The sequence below is a fragment of the Indicator indicator genome, chromosome 18 (assembly GCF_027791375.1).
Source record: "Indicator indicator isolate 239-I01 chromosome 18, UM_Iind_1.1, whole genome shotgun sequence".
In the NCBI taxonomy this organism is placed as follows: Eukaryota; Metazoa; Chordata; class Aves; order Piciformes; family Indicatoridae; genus Indicator; species Indicator indicator.
This window is the reverse complement of record NC_072027.1, coordinates 495,005-513,916: the sequence shown is the minus strand read 5'-3', so window position 1 is coordinate 513,916 and position 18,912 is coordinate 495,005. Positions and strand designations below refer to the sequence as shown.

Sequence of the window (18,912 nt, the reverse complement as noted above, 5' to 3'; positions counted from 1 at the left end):
CCTGTGGCATTCATCCATCAATAGCATTACTGATTGGGACTCAAAGCCATTCCTAGCAGTAACAACAACACAGCCCTGAGGGGAATCACATTCAATGTACAGAGAAGAACACTATAAAAAGTGACAAAGTCAGGTTTTATTATAAAAGAACTTTCTTCTATTTTGTTTTCCTGATAATTTCCTTTTAAACTAAACAGGCTTTGATTCATTTCTCTGTCAGAGAGAGAGGGGAAAAAAATCAAATCCTAAAATTCTGAGGTTCAGAAAAAAAAACAACCAACCAAACAGGAAAACTATTTTCATACTACAAAACATTTCACTTTACAAAAAAACCCAGGAGTTACTCATTGCCTGGATGAGAAAAGACAAACTAGGACATGAAAAGGATAAGAAGATCTTAAAAGTAGACCTCAAGCATTCCTGGGTAAAATTCTCTACTCTGATCACTCTAAAAGGCTCTCTGACCTTAGAGGAACACTAGTAGAGGGAACAAGTGCATGTGGGACCAGCCAGAGATGCTCTGGATCAGAAAATCTGATCACTGCTCCAGTACAAACTGCTATGGCATGACCACATCCCCACAGCATGGAGCAGCTGCAACTTCCAACACAAAGCCCAAGGTGGTTTCATTTACTGAATGGTACAGGCTGTCAGAAAAATTAAAATCTGCTTTATTTTGTGTTCTTGAGGGTGAAAAGTATAGAAACTGCACTTTTAAATTAAATCATGCCTGACCAACCCAAGGCTGCTTTAAGACTGATCACTTGAGTGGAGAGAATTAAGATGTTTCAGCAAAGTTTCTGTTAAAAAATGTCCACGAGAGAAAAGAAGAAAGTTGTGAATGTCCACGCAGCAGTGTAAACAGCACAAACAGCAGGAGCCACCCAGGGGCACGCACCAGCCACTGCAGACAGGCAACTCCACTCTCAGAGCACTTTGTATCTGCCTTTGTTGGTGGGTTGGTAAGAGTTTTGCTGCAAAGAAAGGAGAGATTGAATCAGTTGCAAGTGGGAATGGAGAAATGAACTGCTGTAAACCCTGACAACAACAAAGTCACACCACAGCAAAGCAGCAGTAGAATCACTGAATGTGCCTCACATACACTGCACCTCAAAGAGTGGGATCAGGTTTGGGCCCCTCACTAGAAAAAGGACACCAAGGGGCTGGAGCAGGTCCAGAGAAGGGCAACAAAGCTGGGGAAGGGTCTGCAGAACAGGGCTGGTGAGGAGCAGCTGAGGAAACCAGGGGTGTTCAGCCTGGAGAAGAGGAGGCTGAGGGAGACCTCACTTCTCTCTACAGCTCCCTGAAAGAAGGCTGGAGCCAAGTGGGGGTTGGTCTCTTCTCCCAAGGAACAAGTGATAGAACAAGAGGAAATGGCCTCAAGTTGTGCCAAGAGAGGTTGATTTTGGACCTTAAAAACAATTTCTTCCCAAAACGGTTGTTGAACCCTGGCCCAGGCTGCCCAAGGCAGTGGTGGAGTCCCCACCCCTGGAGGGGTTGCAAAGCTGTGGAGATGTGGCGCTGAGGGCCACGGTTTAGAGGTGCCCTGGCAGTGCTGGTTTAGCAGTTAGACTGGATGATTCAAAGGTCTCTTCCAAGCAAAACAATTCTCTGAAGGTTATCCCAGAGAAAGCCAAGGTTTGTCCAACCAGGGAACCCAAACCACAGTTTCTCAAGACAATGCCTTATTTAAAGCAGTGTGTTGACCACAGCTGGTTATGAGCTGGCTCTGCTGTAAAGCTACAGCTCTCAACACCTATCAAGTATTCAAATGAGTGGAAGGATTCTCCTCTCTCCTGCCTGATGGTGTTGAAATTCAGGACTTCATTGGGACCTTCCCTCAGAAAGCTCTGCTAATGTGTTATCTCCATCTGCTGGCTGACAGCAGTCCTGTGTCTGGATGACTGAACACAGGAATGGATTTTCTAGGCTGCTCCTCAGTGTTTTGGAGATCTATAGGTCCCAGTCCTCATTATTAATAAAACCATATGCCAGAGTGTGAGCAGCTGTAGAAATTATCTCATCAAGCACTTTCGCTCTGTGTCCTGGGTATCTCACTCACCAATCTGATGAGCTCCTCTTTTATAAGTCGTGTGATTTCTGCCTTTGCTTTCTGTACAGCCAGTTCATTGGCACCTAAAGACAAAAGAGCAGCATCTTCAACACCACCTGGATGTAAGGCCTACAAACAACCACTGCTGGCTGCTCTCAGCAGCAGTGCTGCACATGCTCAGCTGTCTGCTGAAGGACACTCCAGTGCTGCACAGCTAGCCACAGCTGGACTGAGGAAGGAAGGGACTTGAACCAGGCAGTCAGAAATGACACTGTTCAGCAGTACTGAGGATCAGAGGTTTCTTGGACAAAAACTCTACCATTGTGAGACTTGCAAAGTTTGTCTTGTTGTAGCTGATGTCATTTCTTATACCTTTAACAGCCCACACCCATGTAGTTCCATGCTCTCCCTTATTTCACACTGCCACAGACACATTTGTGCTTGTTTTGATTTTTTTTTCTCTTTTCTTTCCCTCTCCTCCAAACTGACTCTCTACATGTCTGCACTGGCAGGCCAGGCTTCTGAGGAGGAGCATCTCTGATCCCCATGGATCACCTGACAAAGTTTATCAAAAGGAGAGAGTTTCTTTAGTAATTCTGTTCATTTGCAAAGTAGCTGAAGCATGTTACTTCATGGGCTAGATTGGGTATTAGGAAAAATCTCTTTCCTGCAAGAGTGGTGAGGCACTGGAACAGGCCGCCAAGGGAGGTGGTAGAGTCACTGTCCCTGGAGGTGTTCAAGAAAGGTGTGGCCATGGCACTGTGGGACATGGTTTAGCAGCCATGGAGGTGTGGGCTCAGTGGCTGGACTCAATGATTTTAGAGGCCTTTTCCAATCAGAACAATTCTATGGCTCTGTGTCTGTAACTGAGCATCCAGACATCTGACTGCAGGCATCCCATGGCCAGTTACAAAACCAGACTCAGATCTGTAATGGAGTAATTTTCTGTACAGAAAACTTACTTTCTATAGCCAGATAAATCTTTCTTTCTCCTTCCTTGGGTTCTTTGCCTGGAGGGAAATAAGTTCCTCTGATTGTAATGGCAGCTTCAGAATATTCACTGATCCTCTGCAGTGCTTCTTTGGAGGTAACTTTCCATCTGGCAGTCTGCAAGGGAAAGGGTGTGGGAGGATCAGCAAAGAGAAAAGCAACACACAAAATGGCAGTTTCAAGGGTAGGTGACATTGGAGACAAAACAAGAATGCTGCACTGGGAGAAATGGGTCCTGGAATTCTGCTTGGGAACTGCACCTTGCCAGTTGAGACAGTTCCTAATGAAATAGCTGAAGTGATGGAAGGAGAGAAGAGAATGGCTGCACAGTGTTCCTGAAGCAAGAACTCCACAGACCTTCCATCCTGCTGCAAGGAAAGTTTAGAACCTGCTTGTGATTTTCTGAAGCAGCAGCCAAGTTTAGCAGGTTTTGTGCAGGCACAGACTTCACAGGCAAGCACACTGCTCATGGCTGCAAGTACTTCCTTGACCAAAAGAAATGCTCTTTATTTCTGCACACTTTGTTGGTTACAGACAAAAAAAGGGTAAACCTTAAAATCGTCATTAACAAAGCCTAAGGAATAACCACTGCCAGTTGTTTTTCAGAACCCTGTAAAAAGTGTCCCAAATCTCCTCAAGAGCCTCAAAATTACTTCATTATGACATGAGAGAAGCCAGCAGCACACGCTGAAGAGATTTGTGTGTGACAGAAATGCCTGTTTTGCTGATAGTCTCAGGAGTACGTCCAAAGCATCGTGCATCTCTAAGCTGAGGAGCAATCACAGATCCTGTTGTCACTCCAACTAGCTATGAGAAGGAGCACAGACAACATCTTTTATTGGTATGATCCCAGTGGAAGCTTTGCTCAATAGTTGCCACTGACACTTGGTTAATGCAAAATGGTTACTTGCCTGTGGGAAGTCATTGATCTCCAGTTCTTCCTCGTATCTCTTAAAGGATTCATTTTGTCCTCCATCCTGCTTTTCTTCCTCCTGCTTCTCTATGGGCACATAATTGAGCTTAGCATTGATTTTTTCAGCCAGCTGCTCTGCAATGGTCTTGGCAGACACAGTAGGAGCTTGGATGGTGCCTCCTCTCAGGATAGCATTGGTAGCCTGCTGCATCACATCCTGTAAGGCACAGGTCCATGGTGAGAACAAAGTAGCCAAAGAAGCCCTATACACACCAACCAGGGTTCCAGCAAAGCTTTCTGTATAATACCATTGTCCATATCAATGCATCCTCCAAACTTTCCTGCCTCTCAGTAACTCCCCTTACCCCATCCTAGAAAGCATCGCGATGACCTTTTCCAGCTTCAGCTCAAAACCACCATTGGGCATTCCAGACCTCATTAACCTCATCTAACAGGTTGTGTATCACGTGCTTCAGCATGGGGAGATCTCCAGCAACTCTGCTAAGGCTGACACACCTGCCTACCATTTTATCAGTAAGGAATTAACCGTCTGCCAGGGCAGACCAAGCATTCCCAGTTCTGGATTAAGTCACATTCACCAGATACAGATCCTACAATTTATCACTGAGCCAGCCCACCACAAAGGGGCTAAGCAAGGCAGCTTGGCATTAGTATGTAGAAACACTCGGTGAACTAGCAGCCACAGACCACTCTGAACCACCTTCATCAAACAGAACAACTGCTCTGTAAAATCTGACCTTAAAGTGGAAGGGGACCAAGACTTGTGCCTCTGCTCCAAGGTTCTTCTGGGCATTGATTCTCAGTGCCAGTCGTTTAGCAATCTCCAGCTTCTCTGCATTGCCAGCTGATGGTGTGGGGGCATTTGATGTGCCTGGTGCTGCCATGTCTTTCACTCTTTTCTTGGAGTTGAACATGCTCTCGATCTGTTCATCAATCTAAAGGCAGAAACAATTATTAGATTGCTGCATCTACCTCCATATAATCCTATCCTAAAGGAAGCAAGCGCTCAAGAGCCTTTAGTTGGCATACTCCTAAGGAAGCAGATCTTGGGTAAATGGCAGAAACCTGCTCAGAACTGTAGCTCCACAAAGGGAACGAGGATCACACAATGAGGGAAAGGCTGGCACACTCTCTACTTTCAAGGAGACAAAAAGGAGACTAAGACACATTGGAAAGGAATCTAATGAAGATTCAGAAATAGAAAACACTGATTTGAATCTCTATAAAACACTCCAAGCAGTGCAGTGTTTGTAATGTGGGCAATGGTTCTGCTTCATTACACAAGAGTAATACTACACAGAATTTCTGGGACCTTCCATAACCACAGACTGCAAGTATCCAAAACCAGAGTCAGAAAGAGACCTCCGGTGTCTTCAGAGAGCTTTGTCTGCACACCTGTACAACATTTCTAGCATCCTTGGATGATTTCGATCAAAGAACACACACTGACCCACTCACAGAATGTAACTCCTCTAGGCAGCAGTGCAGGACAAGGGTCAACAGACAATCCAGGCATTCTGCAATGGCTTATGGAACTGACTGAGGAGAACCCAAACAGCCCGGGAACTTCAGCGACTTAAATCTTAATTTGCAGAAGCTTACATCAACAGCTGTATCTTCATCATCTGAATCTTGCAAGCCAAGAGCTGCTTTCTGGAGCTTTTTTCTTTCATTAGCCAAAGCCTGTTCTGTTTCATCAAATTTAAAACCTTTCCCAGAGAATCCACTGCTTTTTTTGATCAGCTTTCCTTCCTGAAAAAAAACCAACATGTATTTTCATACTTAAGGAGTTCAAAACCACAATTCTGATAGTCATAAAATAGCTATAAAATCACACAATTTTGAAATGACATTTTTAAAAAGGCAAAACCTAGCAAACTTAGGAAGCTCTTCAAATTTAAACTGTATTTTACAATCAAGTGTCATAAAAAAGCAGACAGAAGCAACCGACTGTTGGGATTTTCTGTAAGTACACATTTTAAATGCAGCAAAAATAATAATAAAACCCCCAAACAAAGCAAAACAAAGGCAAAACCAGCCCACAAAATACCCCAAGAACCCTGCAGTTTTTATACTGGGAAATCTCCAAAGTCACTCTTGTCAGCACAAGCAAGGTGCTCTGGAGGCAAGAGCTCTAGAAATGACAATACAAATCCTGGGAAAGAACTGCATCTTTCATACTGAGTTTTGCTAGGAGCCAGAGTGCCTCTTCCACAGCAGGCCTTTCTCTCTCACATGACAACACTGAAATGCTGAGGGCCAGCCCTGTACAAGCCTTCCAGGATGCCAGTCCTGGAAACACTGGCACACAACCTAAGCACAGCTATGGGCCCTCAGGGCAGTCAGTGATGCTTCATATGCAGGTACCATACACCCAGGCCTCTGTGCACACCCCTTAAAGCCAGAGCAAGGCCCATGACAGAAGAAAGGATTACTTACAGCTTTCTGCTGGTCTTTGAAGTCAGCCCAGAGCTTCTCCAAATCAGGAGGAATTGGGTTCCCAGACAGTTCCAAAGCTTTAATGATATCCCCAGCGTAGCGTGCCTGATCCTCAGTAATGAATGTGTAGGCATAGCCCTGGTCAGAGGAAGTTCAAAAGATAAGAACCAAAGAATGATCTCTGCAGACACTTCAGCTCTACATTTCCTGAAGCTCCCTGGCACAGCTGCTGTTGCTGTGCTCCACAGCTGTAACTATGACATTTATGCCCCAGTTTTTTCAGCAGGGATGTCAAATGAGGGAGGTGATGTCCCAGGAAGCCGATGTAGAGGTAACCAACCACAGATAGTAGGAGCTGACATCTTTCCTTTCACTCTTGTCATCTCTTAAGAGTTTGGGAAATGGAATCAAAGAATGGTTTGAGTTAGAAGAGACCTTCAAGGTCATTTAGTTCCAGCCCCCTGCCATGAGCAGGGGCACCTCCTTCCAGACCAGATTGCTCAAGGCCCCATCCAACCTGGCTTTGTACACTGCCAGAATTGGAGCCTCCAAAGCTTCTCTGGGCAGCCTGTTCCAGTGCCTCACCATCTTCATGGGGAAGAATTTCTTCCTCATGTCTAATCTAAATCCAGCTCCTTCCAGTTTGAAGTAAATAAAATCTTCTAAGTGTACACATTTCCAACAGTGAAAACCAGACAGACTTTGAGGTACAGCTGGGCTTTAGAAGAACATTCCCCCATCAAAGGATCATGTACCTTTCAAGGGTTACAGTGCTAAACTGCAGAGCACATTTATACCGGTTCTCCTTAGAAGCTTGAGCTGCACTCTAAAGGAAAAGGCTCTTCCTCTGCAGCTATTCCCTGTGAACCCCTCAGTGAGGCAGGAAATAAGAACCTTTGGTACCCCCAGCAGGCAGCTGCTCTCACTTACTTTATTGCCTGCTCGTCCAGTCCGGCCTGCTCGGTGCACATAATCCTCATAGTGGTTGGGACAGCTGTAATTGACCACCAGCATCAACTGCTTCACATCCAGGCCCCTGGCTGCTACGGATGTGGCCACCAGAAGTTTGCAAATTCCATTTTTGAAGTCATTGATGATGCTGTCCCTGTCATACTGATCGATGCCTACAAGAAACCAGACAAAACAGTTCATTACAGAGCTCTGCTTGGAGCCAAAAGTATTTGTGCCCAGGTCAAGTCAGCCTCCAACTTCAAACAACCCCAAACCTAAGCAAATTAAATTTCAATATATTCATACTTCCACAGGCAAAACGTATCAGCCAGAGTAACAAATCTCTCAGTCTGTTATCCAGAATAACAACACTTTGAGTTTTCCCCCTGTAAAAAGATGCTGTTCCACATGGAGATCCTCAAAAGTTTCTTTAACAAGATTTTCTATGTTCAGCTGAGCCTAATCATAAGGCTCTGTCTGTTCTCCCCAGGCAGCAGAAGTCTCAGAAGGACAGGAATATTCTTCCCTCTTCTCCCGTTGCACTAAATGAACAGTGGATTTTTTTTACTGATGGGTTACTGTATTTTTAAGAGCATTATGTACAGAAAGTTGAAGGTACTGTGGAATGGGCAATACTGTAAAGAGATTCCTTCTCCCGCTACTAACCCACTGCTGTTTTATCACTGCTTGATGGCAGAAAGTGAAACGTCAGCTACTCTTGTGGAACCTCAGATCAAAAGGTGATCTAATGCTCCCCCGATGGCAGGCACTACCCTACAGCACCAGGCAGTGATATTCCCTATGGGGTATTAACTCCCAACAGTCCTGCTGACAGAGACAAGGTTTGGTACTCCAATGCATCTCCCAGGGAACAGTGAAGAGCAGTCCCCGGAAACTATCATCTCTCTTGCAAATTATGAGACAAAGCTCTTTCCCAATTAGAAAGCAAAACCTGCTCAGAAGAAATAACAATGAGAACTCTCCAGGAACTGATTTGTCTCTGCAACTGCTGAACACCAACTCCAGTTTGGAGCTGCTAATATAAATCCTGAAGGCTGCAGCTTACCTCCATGAAGAGACAAGCAGGGGTAAGAGGCTCTCATTAAATCTTTTAACAACCCATCAGCGTGTTCTTGTTTATCTACAAATATGATCACTGATCCTTTCTCCTGATAGTGCCCCAGCAGCTCCAGCAGCTTCAGAAACTTGTTCTCTTCTTCTATGACAATCTGGAAGAGACAGAGAAAGGCAAAGCAGGAAGAGTGTCAGCAGGAAGAGTTTTATCTTGAGTCATTAAACGCCTTCAGGGCGCATTAAACAAAACTCAGGAACAGGTGATGACTTTTCTAGGCTGTTTCCAGAGGCAGTGGCAAAGCTGCTGGTCAGCTTAGCAGTGCACACCCAGGTTCTTCATAGATGTGACCACACTGTCCTTGAAGGTCAGGGAGCTGGTTTATTCTGAGATCATCTTTTCATCAGGTCACTAACCAATGACCTTCAAAGGCCCCTTCCAGCCCAGCCCATTCCATGGGTTTATGCTATTTACATTCGGTCTGGCCAGAAGTGATCTTTTGCCAGCTGCTGAGAGGACAAGGGAGGGGGAGGTGTGCCACTCACCACATGCTGCTCCACGTCAGAACACACAACACTCCTGCCCCCGACCTGCACCTCGATGGGCTTGCTAAGGATCCTGCGCGCCAGGGCCTCCATGGCGCGGGGGAAGGTGGCGGAGAACATGACGGTCTGGCGGTCGGGCCGCACGTTGTCCACGATGCGCATCACCTGCACAGAGCACCGCCTGCTGCAGCCCTGCTGCGCCCACCGCCAGGCGCAGCTGCCCGACCGCACTACCTGTGCTCCCTGGACTCCAGTGCCAACAGGCAACCCAGCCACAGCCCAGCAGAAACCCAGTGGCTCAGGAAATGAAACAAAGGAATTATCCTCAGTTTGGATGACAGCGTAGCCTGGTGACACCTGAGAGAGTCCTGGGTGTCCTCAGCTGCCAGCAAGGAATCTGTCACCAACTCTGCCAGCATTTGGTTCCTGTCTCCTGCACATTGCCAGCAGACATTTATAGGCAGGCTATGACTACTAAAGTAATTCCTGCATCAAGGAATTGCACTGGGCTACAGTGAATCGCAGTTCTAGAATCCTAGACTGAACAAGCTGTTGAGAACAAAGCCAGTGAGGATAATGAAAAATTACAGAGCCAGCTTAAAGTGCTGTCCATATGCAGCACATCCTTTCGAGCATTCACTGGCAGGGTAACAAAACCACAGAACTGCATGATTTTCTCAGTGGAAAAATGCCACTGGTGGCAGCACCACTGGTGTCACTGCTTACCTGAGGCTCAAAGCCCATGTCAAACATTCTGTCTGCTTCATCCAGGACAACATAGGTGACCCTGCGGAGATTTGTCACCCGGCCTGTGAAAGGAGAGGAGAAAGCACATCGGAAACAGAACCAAAGGGGAATTGTTCTCCCTCAGGATAGCTTTTTTTTAAGGTTATCTAGTCTCACAGGTGTCTAAAGACACTCATTACTTTTACAGAAATTCACTCAAGGTGAATTTGAAAGTTCTGATTTTAAGCACATCTAGAAGATTGTGGGAAATAAGTAAGTATGCACAAGGCCCTTTATTGTGTCAAACTCTTCTCTTGCATACCATCATAGGGCCAGAAGAACCTGTAAAATTCAGAAAACTGCCCTCGCCAAAACACATCATAAAACTAAGACTGAGAGGAAGCAAGGAGCCACATCAGCCATTATCTGACAGCGTCACCTAGGAAAAAACATATTAGAGATTACAGCGCATGTGTGGAAGGCAAAGTCCAGTGCTAACTGCTGCAGCCTCAAACTGCTCTCAAACACACAGTCTGTAACACTGCCCTGCAGCCAGGAACAGCTGTTTGAGGCTAATCATGCTGACTCTAGCTGACTGCTAATCAAATGCACACGACAGAGCAGGCACTCTTTGCAACAGCAACATTCCAGTCTACCCTCTGACACTGAACAGAAAATAAGAACCACCCCAAACTCCGGGACAGCTGGAAACAAAGTAAGCAAGTTGTGTATTTGTCAACACTTGGAACTTCAGATGGACAGGATAATTAGCACCCTTCCCAAACAGCCACAAGATTCCCCTTCAGGAGAAGGACTACCTCAGGGATTTAAGCATCCTATTCTCCACTGGTGTAAATGTGAACATATTCTGCTCCAAGCAGCTGTGCAGTGACACTGCCAAACACACGTTCTCTACAAGTGTCACTCAGGCTCGTGCCTGGAGAACTACAGCAGAATTTGGCCCTTTCAGCTTCAGCAAATTGGAGCTTAATCCTCACACTGTTTTGGAGAGACCTGGTGCTGCATTACAGAATTCATACTTAAGGAACAAAACAAGGACTTCTGAGACTCTACTGATCTATTCAGTATCTTAACACTTTCATCCCCAAATGATAACTGTAAAATTACTTGGGAACAGCATTAATGTACCTACCTTTGACGAGTTAAGTCTTGAAGCCCAGTTCTATATGTCTTGAAGGTACTTTTTCCACAGAAGTTAAATAATGTCAACAGTTTAGTAGAGGTTTTGATGTGGAATAATTTAATAATAAAACTTTATCTAATAAGCATGCAATGGTTACACTAGGAAAAAACCTCTTCAAGCTGCAGTGGCTCTGTTGCATCACTCTGAGGATCTGAGGTAAGGTCAGTTCTTTCCAACAGTTACTTAGGGAGGGCTTCTTTGTCTGTTTGGTTTTTAAAACCAACAGAGAAAGGCAGAGTCAGAGGCTCTTACACAAAAGCAGGTAACTGCTGAGCTGCACTAAGAGCAATAAAGGATCAGTGGGCAGACAAGGCATCTAAATACTGGAATTAGCTACATGACTGGAAGTTAAAGAACTTGGGCCAGCACATTTTAAGTTCAACAATGATATTCTCAGAGACTCTTTAAGAATGTTGAAGAATTCATTCATTCAAACATTCATTCAAGAATGTAGCATTTCCTAGCCTTCCCCAAGCAGTCAAACCAATCTGATTAAACCTGCTCTTAGCGCTGTATATTCTCAACAGCTAGAGAGTGCAGCCTGAAGAGATCTAAGAAAATTCCATAAGACCATTTATCAAAAGACATGATCTTCTGAATTTGTTAGAATTACACAACAGAGAGCAAAAAACTTCTCCAGAGGAAAAGGTCTTCTACTCACCATTGTTAGCTGCTAACATGTCAATCATACGCCCAGGCGTGCAAACAATAATCTCAGCACCTCTTTTGAGTTCAGCTATCTGATTGTAAAACACAGGAAACAAACTGTTGCAGTGGTTTATGGTTTTGGAGGTTTTCTCGTTTAAGCACCTACCACCTGGCCAGAAAGAAAACCTCACAGGCTGTAACACAGCAGTTCCACTCATGGCAGTTGTTCATGTAAAGCTTTGCTTTCAGAGAGTAACCTCTGGCAAACTGGTTTAAGTAGTTACAATGGGGATGGCTTCTATATAGTTACAGGCCCAGAAGGAATGTCCCATTCTACACCAAGCACAACTGGCACTAAAGAAGCCATGCTCCATCACGGGCTGTCAGCCGTCAGCTGGACTCAGGGAAAAGAGAATGGAACTCAATTCTCTGCCAAGCTAACAGCAACTAATAGAGTACAAGAGTAATGTGACCAGTGGTACCTGTTCACTGATTCCTGTCCCTCCATAGACACAGACCACTCGAAGTCCAAGCGTCTTAGAGAATTTCTTGCACTCCTTGGTGATCTGCAAAGCCAGCTCACGAGTCGGTGTCATGATGACAGCTGGAAAGCAAAGAACTGTCACGGCGGATTGCCATGCAAGAGATGCTGCTTATCTAACAAAAGTCAACCCCTGCCAATATCTTTACAACCATAACATGTTATTTGAAGACAAAGAAAATGAAGAGAGGAGGAGGAGGAGGTGGCAATCTGGTCCAAGGAATACAGTCTCCCAAGAGCAAGTGCTCTCGGAACAAGGGTAGACAGCACAGTGATCACAAACACCACCACACAGCTTGCTCATCATCCATCCAGTAAAACAAAACCACTCAGTAGGCAGAGCCTTCTCCTCTAGAATCAAGAGAAGAACTGAAGACCCTTCTAAAGACCCATCTGCCTCAGCCTTTATTTATTTATATAGCATTTTGTACCTATGGGACCTTCTCCTTCCTCCAACGCTCTCTGATCCATAATGTGTCTGAACATGGGCAGCAGAAACGCAATGGTTTTCCCACTTCCTGTTTTAGCAATGCCAATCAGATCACGTCCATTCATAATGGCTGGGATAGCCTGGGTCTGAATGGGGGTGGGCTTCTCATAGCCATGTCTTGAAGAGAGGGAAGAAATAGGGTTTGAGAGAGCAGCAAAAGCATGACACAAATGTCAGCAAGAACAGTTCATAACAACAGCTCAATGCTGAGCGATGAACACTCTGTGCCTACACAGGCAGCACCCACAAACAAGAGCATGCTGCACTATGCAACCCAAAGAAGGGTGACCTAATAAACTGATGATAGAGCTGAGTGACAAAATCAGACACAGTACAGTTCCTCAAGTGCTTGCTTACTTTTTGAGGGCAGTGAGAATCTTCATGGAAATACCACATTGGACCCAGGTTTTTATGGGTTTGGGGCAACCTTTTCCCTTGACTGTAATTCCCTCCAGCTCCAGTCTGTACACATTCACCTCTGAAACAGAGTCAACAGAGTCAAACTTGAGGTTTCTCTGATACCTTGATCCAAATGTTCTCCATCTGTCCCTGAATGTGAAATACTCCAGTTTTTCACCACCAGAAAAACAGCTTTTAGCTTGTTACACATAAATGCAGGAGGCAGGTGGAAAGGATTCAGAAATATTTTTCAATGAAAGCCTTACAGATCATTAGGTGAAGTTCTCAGTAACAGTGATCTAACCAATTCAGTGGTTTTCCACACCAAGCCGCTCCCAATGCTCTTTACATTCCAAAAGAATCTGCTGTTTTCTTTGCAAAACAGTATCACTCCTCTTTATCAGTACCCAAGGTGTTCTGGCTGTACTTCGCCTTACCTTCCTGAGTCATTTTGGCCAGTTCTGGCACTTCTACATAGAAGTTTTTCCTGAAAGGTTCATATTCTATCTTCCCATGATCCACTGGTTCCAGCAGCTTTCTCTGCTTGGTCTGATAGCCAGTCAGGGCAGTCTGAAGATCAACTTCTTCCTCTTCTGAGGAATACTGCAGAGATCACAATTTGTGTGCATCTTAGTGAGTGGTACTCCAAGAGCTCTGGGCTTTCATTTACAGAGGAATTTTTTTCAGAAGCAAGAGCTACTCCTTACCCTGCTAGACCCTATTGGGACAGACACTGCAAAGCTGCTCTCTGTTTAAGAGTGCTAAGTTCTGTCACGTTTCTCCCAAACCTTAACTTCCACTGTGTTATGTGTCACTGTTATGACTTTCTGAGTACTAACTAGCAGCCTTCATTCAGAAATCATCACTGGATTTGTAAAGGAAAGGAACTGTAAAAGACACAGGAACTGTAAAAGACTAGCAAACAAGATCCAGCCACTACACCATGGATTCGTGTCCCACTGCAGTCACAGTTCTGACATGCACCCAACTCAGCTTGAAACTAGTTAAGTACTACTAAGTACTACCAACAACAGAGCTCAGCATGACCCAGTGGAGCTGCAGTGGCAGCAGGGGATCTAGTCCACAACTTGGGCCAGGCTGTTACTCCAAGCGCTCACTCTAGACACCACCACACCCATGGCTGGTTCTGGACTGCGAGTGCACCTTGTTACCCACCAGCACCCCAGGTCCTGCTCTGCAGGGCCACTCTCAATCTCATCACTCCCCAGCCTGTTTGATACTGGGGATCACCCCTCGGAGACAAGGCACCTCCATTACCTCCATTGCATCTTGGTCATTCTCCATGAGCTCCCCTTTCTTCTTTTCTGACTCCACAGCTGCCTTTTTGGTCGTCACCACCGTCACTACTTTGGTCACAGTTGGTCCGGTTTTCTACAAAGCAGTCAGGAGAATTACTGCAGTCACAGAGAGCAGAAACCACAGCACATAAACCACACTGAATGTGCCACTGCTGCAGGCAGTGTGCTTGGGGGCTTTCCACCTCCTTCAGTGAAACGTGATCAGAGTCACTCTTGCTATAACGCTGGGAAACTGCAGTTCAGGCACACAGGCACTAAGTACATCTAACTTATATTAGGCTTTTTTTCACTTTCCCCCTTTTTCCCAAGCCATTCTGACACTAAAACACAAAGCTGTTGTTAAAAGACAAGAAATCTCAGTATAGGATTTTACCTTTTCACTCCCACCTCCACCTTTCACACTCCTCATATTGAACTTCTTCACCTCTTCTTTCACTTCTTCCATATAAGCATCCAGAGGATCTAACTCTTCATCCTCAACCTCATTGCCTTCTTTTTCTCCTTCTGCCGTTTCCTCTTCATCATCTAATCCGAACAAGAGAGATGGGAATCAGAGAGGCATTATAAATCTTTCCAGTTCCTTGCTCTCAACTGGATCCTAAGCCATGTGAAGCCATGAGCAGATTAAGGCTTTGTTATTGAACAGTTCATTAAATGCTTTCAAGATAATGCCGTACAAATACCAGTAGGAAGTATTTTAACTGCTTTATATAAAGTTAAATACCATCATCATCTTCTAAACTCCATTTTTTCCCTTGTTTCATTTCCTCAATTTCTTTTTTCAGTTCTCCTATGTTTTCCATGGCCTTCTTGCGTTGCTCTTCCCTCCATTTCTCCACTCTTTCCTTCCGTTTTCTCATTTCTTCTTCTAGCTTGTTCTGATCAAAATTCTACAAGAAAAAGCAAGCAAAGAGGGAAAATAAATAGCCTTTGGCCTGTGCTTCTTCACACAACTCTGGCTGTGGGGTGAGCATGCTAGGCAACACTGGACAGACACAAACTTATAGGAGTGGGAAAAGTACTGACATCAACTATGCATTTGCAAGTCAGCAATGCAGCTGCTACTCTGCTTCTCATAACTGAGATCATAGCAAATTAAACTTTCCTTTATTCACTAGGGAGAAATAAGTAACTCACATTAGTGAGTTTCATCTCATTTTAGTCACTGATCCATGAAAGGATTCTGTTACTCTCTACTTCCAAAAGCCCTTCCAGTACAAAGGCCTGTGGCTGGTGTATGCCTGAGGAGCCTTACTGGCAGTGCAGCTGCCCAGTAACCTGCAAGTTCACAAGATAGCTGACCCTGCCAGTTTGGGCACTCTTCACCTAGGCAAACCGAGCTTCCCTCTCCCCTTGCACTTGGATTCCAGTGTGGGTCCAGAGGCCACAAATATTTTCAGCTCCTCTGCTGATAGCTACCATGTGAAAAACCAGAGATCCTGCACCTATGGTTTGGTCTAAGCAGTTTGAAATCTGTGAGGAGAATGTTTCTCATGCCAAGAGGTAGAAGCACATCCCATGACAGGAGTCTGTGGTACTGAAGAGAACACTCCCCTGCAGCCCTGAGAGCAGGTTTTCTTTTGGCAATGCAGTAATCTATGGCTAACTTCGTTCCTGGTATAAGTTCTTAAATCTCTTAAGTGTGAAAAGCTCTACCTCCGTGGCCACGGTGTTTGTGGTAGCATCTTTCTCCTTCTCTTCTTCTTTGTCATCTTTGTCTTTTTTCTTTTCTTTGGAAACTTCCACTCCTTCTGTCTTTTCTTTAGATCTTGATCTGAAAGGCAAGATCAAAGAGTTCTCAGAGCATGGCAGCTTCTCTCAGGGGAGGACGCAGATGTGTTGGGCAGAAACAGAGCTATGAACATTCTGCAGAGGTTTATGCTCCCAAATACCTTAAGAAGTGCTCTGCCTCCCAGAGAATCTTTCCATGTCATGGAAACCGTTCCTTTAACTACCAGAACTGAGGAATCTACTGCAATCCAATGACTCATGAGCTTTGGCTCTGCTCTTCTCATTTCTTTCCAGGGGAAGTTGCAGGCTTCCTTTCAGAACACTTACAACTGATACTCTAGTGGTTCTGCAGCTTATTTTACACCTCCTTAAAGACAGCAGGCACAAGAGATGCTAAACACTTCCTGTCTGTTGAGTTTCTACAGAAAGGTGAAGTGATCTAGCATCTTGCCAAGGAAGTCGGAATGTCCCCAAGCCTACAGCACTGGCTGGAAGACATAAAAACAGCTCTCCCTGGGGAAAGCTGCTCCTGTAACTCAAGTGGAACATGCAGACTTTCACAGCCTGCACTACCCTTACTTGCTTCCAAAAAGGAACAACCCAAATGCATCCAAACCAAGCACGCACTCCCTTTGACAATGAATGCTAAATTCAGCCAGTTAAATCTCATTAAGCCATTTTCATTGGGCTTACTCCTGAAGACCTTGTGATTCCAGCTCCTCACAGTGCCTAGCTTGTCACAGACCTGCCTATGCTTTGCACAGCTTGCTGTCCCAGCTGACAGACTCCTCACTCCTACAGTTCAGCAAGATTCTCTGCTGCTTGCAACTGCAGCTGAAAACTCCACTGAAATGGGTTAAAAAGAACAGTTTGCAGCAAGTCTTGACACAGCTCTAAAGTCAAGATGGAAGAAGTCAAGCATCACTCCCAGTGAAATACGTGGTGTGCTGGCACCATGCCACATGGCTGCTGTCAGAGAGCACAGTACCTGTTCTCTGCTTTCCTGTTCTTGCTGGGACTGGAAGATCGAGACCTTCTGCCTCTGCTCCTGCTCCTGGAGCGCCTCCTCTCTCGGCTCCGGGACCTTCTCCTCTCTCGGCTCCGCTCCCTCTCCCTGCTGCGGGAACGCCTGGCACAGACAGCAGGGTGCTGGTTTAGCAGCTAGGCATAGCACCACGCAGCCTGCTGCTGAGAAACAGACTGCAGCAGAAAGCTGCTGGGAGCCTGCGAAGTGCAGCAGCCAGCAGCCACTGACCGCAGGACAGTAGCTAGCTGCGGGTGCACAACACCCACAGCACGGCAGACTCCTTGCCCAGCGGAGCGCAAGACTCAGGCCTACCTTTGGCGCTTCCTGTCGCGGGACCGAGACCTCCTCTTGTCCCTGCTGCGGGACCTGTCGCGCCGGCGGTCGCGTTCCCTGCTCCTGGAGCGCCGGTCCTCACGCTTGCCTCTCTTGTCAGACGGCGAGCGGCTGCGGGAGCGACTGCCCGAGCGGCCCCGCGATGCAGAGCGCTTCCGGTAGTGCCTGCAGCAGAGGCACAGGGCGCTGAGCACCGGCACGGCTGGCACCGGCACGGCTGGCACCGGCACAGCTGGCAGCTCAGCCGCAGCAGCCTAGCCGCGGGTGGGCACTTCCGAAGCGGTTATTCATCTGAATGTGCTGCACTCCGGACAGTCCCCAGAACTTGTGAGCACCTCGTCAGCCGATGGTGCTCAAATCAGAGGCAGGGCCTGGCCAGACCACTGTCCTGCTTTCACAGCCCTGCTGTGAGCACACCAGCAGCCCACTCTAACAGCAGGAATCCTTCCTGCAAACTGGTTCCCATTACACACTTGTCAAACGGACAAGCAAAAATATCTAATTCGGGTAAAAAAAAGCCCATTGTGCCACTGCTACTATAAAACAAGGCGGCAACGGCCCGCGGGGCTCAGCGAGGCTCGGGGGTTCGTACCCGTTAGCCCCGGCACTCCGAGCCCAACGCTGCGACCGCAACCAAGAGCTTATACCCCGCGTCCCCCTCGCAGAGCCTGACCGCGCCTCCGGGCCCGGTTTCACGGCGGCTCCGCAGAGCGGCAGAGGGGAGCCGGGCGGTTCCCGCGGAGTGCACACCCTTCTCGCCACGCCGCCCACCGGGGCCCTAAAGCCCGGCGCTGAGCCCCGAGCCCCCAGCCCTGCCCTCAAAGCCAGTTCCTCGCTCCTGGGCCGGGCCCGGCCCCGGGGCCTGCCGTGGCGGCCCGCCGCTGCCCTTTGTTCTCCTCACACAACCACTCGCACCACTGCCCGAACGAGCTGCGAGCTCCGGTGCAGACCAGGTTGGCCACAGCAGCAATGGCGTCCCCACTGCCCTCACCTGGACTCCCGACCCATGGCGGCGGTAGCGGCGCGGTCCCTGCGCTAGACGGCGGCGGCCATTCCGCGCCCCAGCGCCCGGGACGAGATGCGCGGCGGGAAGCTGCCGCCTCCCGCTTCCGGCCTGCCCTCCGGATACGGCACCGCCTAGCGGCCGGAGGTCGCACTGTGCAAGCGAGTACAGAGCCCCGCGAACGGGCAGCTGCACACCATCCCGCCCATCGCCACCGTCCCCCGCAAAGGCCCCAGGCCTGTCCTAGCTGCCCGCTCCAGGCGGGCTGCCCGGTGCAAGCTGTCCACCCCTCCAGGAGCCAGGACAAACTGCAATGAAGGGAGTAACAAACAGACTTTTAATAGAAAACAATCAGCTTGGCAATAAACATTCAACAGAATTCTGTCCATGAACAGAGGTAAGTTAAAAATGGAATAAAAGGGATTAGTTTTTCCAGGGAAGGTGAGTCCTTTATCTTAAGCCCCTCCTGGCACTGCGTCTGCTCACCCAGGGGCAGGGAGGGTTCCT

At 47.1% G+C, this 18,912-nt stretch overlaps 1 protein-coding gene across 2 annotated transcripts; it reads right to left on the bottom strand.

Moving 5' to 3' along the window:
• Positions 1-269: 269 nt before the first annotated feature.
• DDX46 (DEAD-box helicase 46) lies at positions 270-18,410 on the bottom strand. Of its 2 annotated transcripts, none has more exons than XM_054389409.1 (23): positions 18,394-18,410; positions 17,382-17,567; positions 17,031-17,171; positions 15,980-16,085; positions 15,036-15,201; positions 14,685-14,836; positions 14,271-14,384; positions 13,430-13,595; positions 12,951-13,071; positions 12,535-12,710; positions 12,045-12,166; positions 11,576-11,654; positions 9,711-9,793; positions 8,985-9,149; positions 8,434-8,596; positions 7,347-7,540; positions 6,417-6,554; positions 5,580-5,729; positions 4,733-4,912; positions 3,955-4,173; positions 3,016-3,160; positions 2,063-2,136; positions 270-974 (listed from the first exon to the last, which is right to left on the bottom strand). In XM_054389409.1, exons 1-23 carry the CDS (start codon positions 18,408-18,410, stop codon positions 927-929), a joined length of 3,105 nt encoding a protein of 1,034 aa, XP_054245384.1. In that variant the 3' UTR covers positions 270-926. The 2 variants fall into 2 exon arrangements, with proteins under 2 accessions (XP_054245384.1, XP_054245385.1); XM_054389410.1 differs by having other exon boundaries at positions 4,739-4,912.
• Between the last annotated feature and the right edge of the window lie 502 nt (positions 18,411-18,912).

What these genes read in the sequence shown, in the direction of transcription:
- DDX46 (XM_054389409.1), bottom strand. An exon ending in GAGTTTAGAAGATGATGATG is followed by an intron (nt 14,837 to 15,035) that starts GTATTTAACTTT and finishes TGTTCGGATTAG; the next exon opens with ATGATGAAGAGGAAACGGCA. An exon ending in CTGGACGAGCAGGCAATAAA is followed by an intron (nt 6,555 to 7,346) that starts GTAAGTGAGAGC and finishes TCCTCTGACCAG; the next exon opens with GGCTATGCCTACACATTCAT.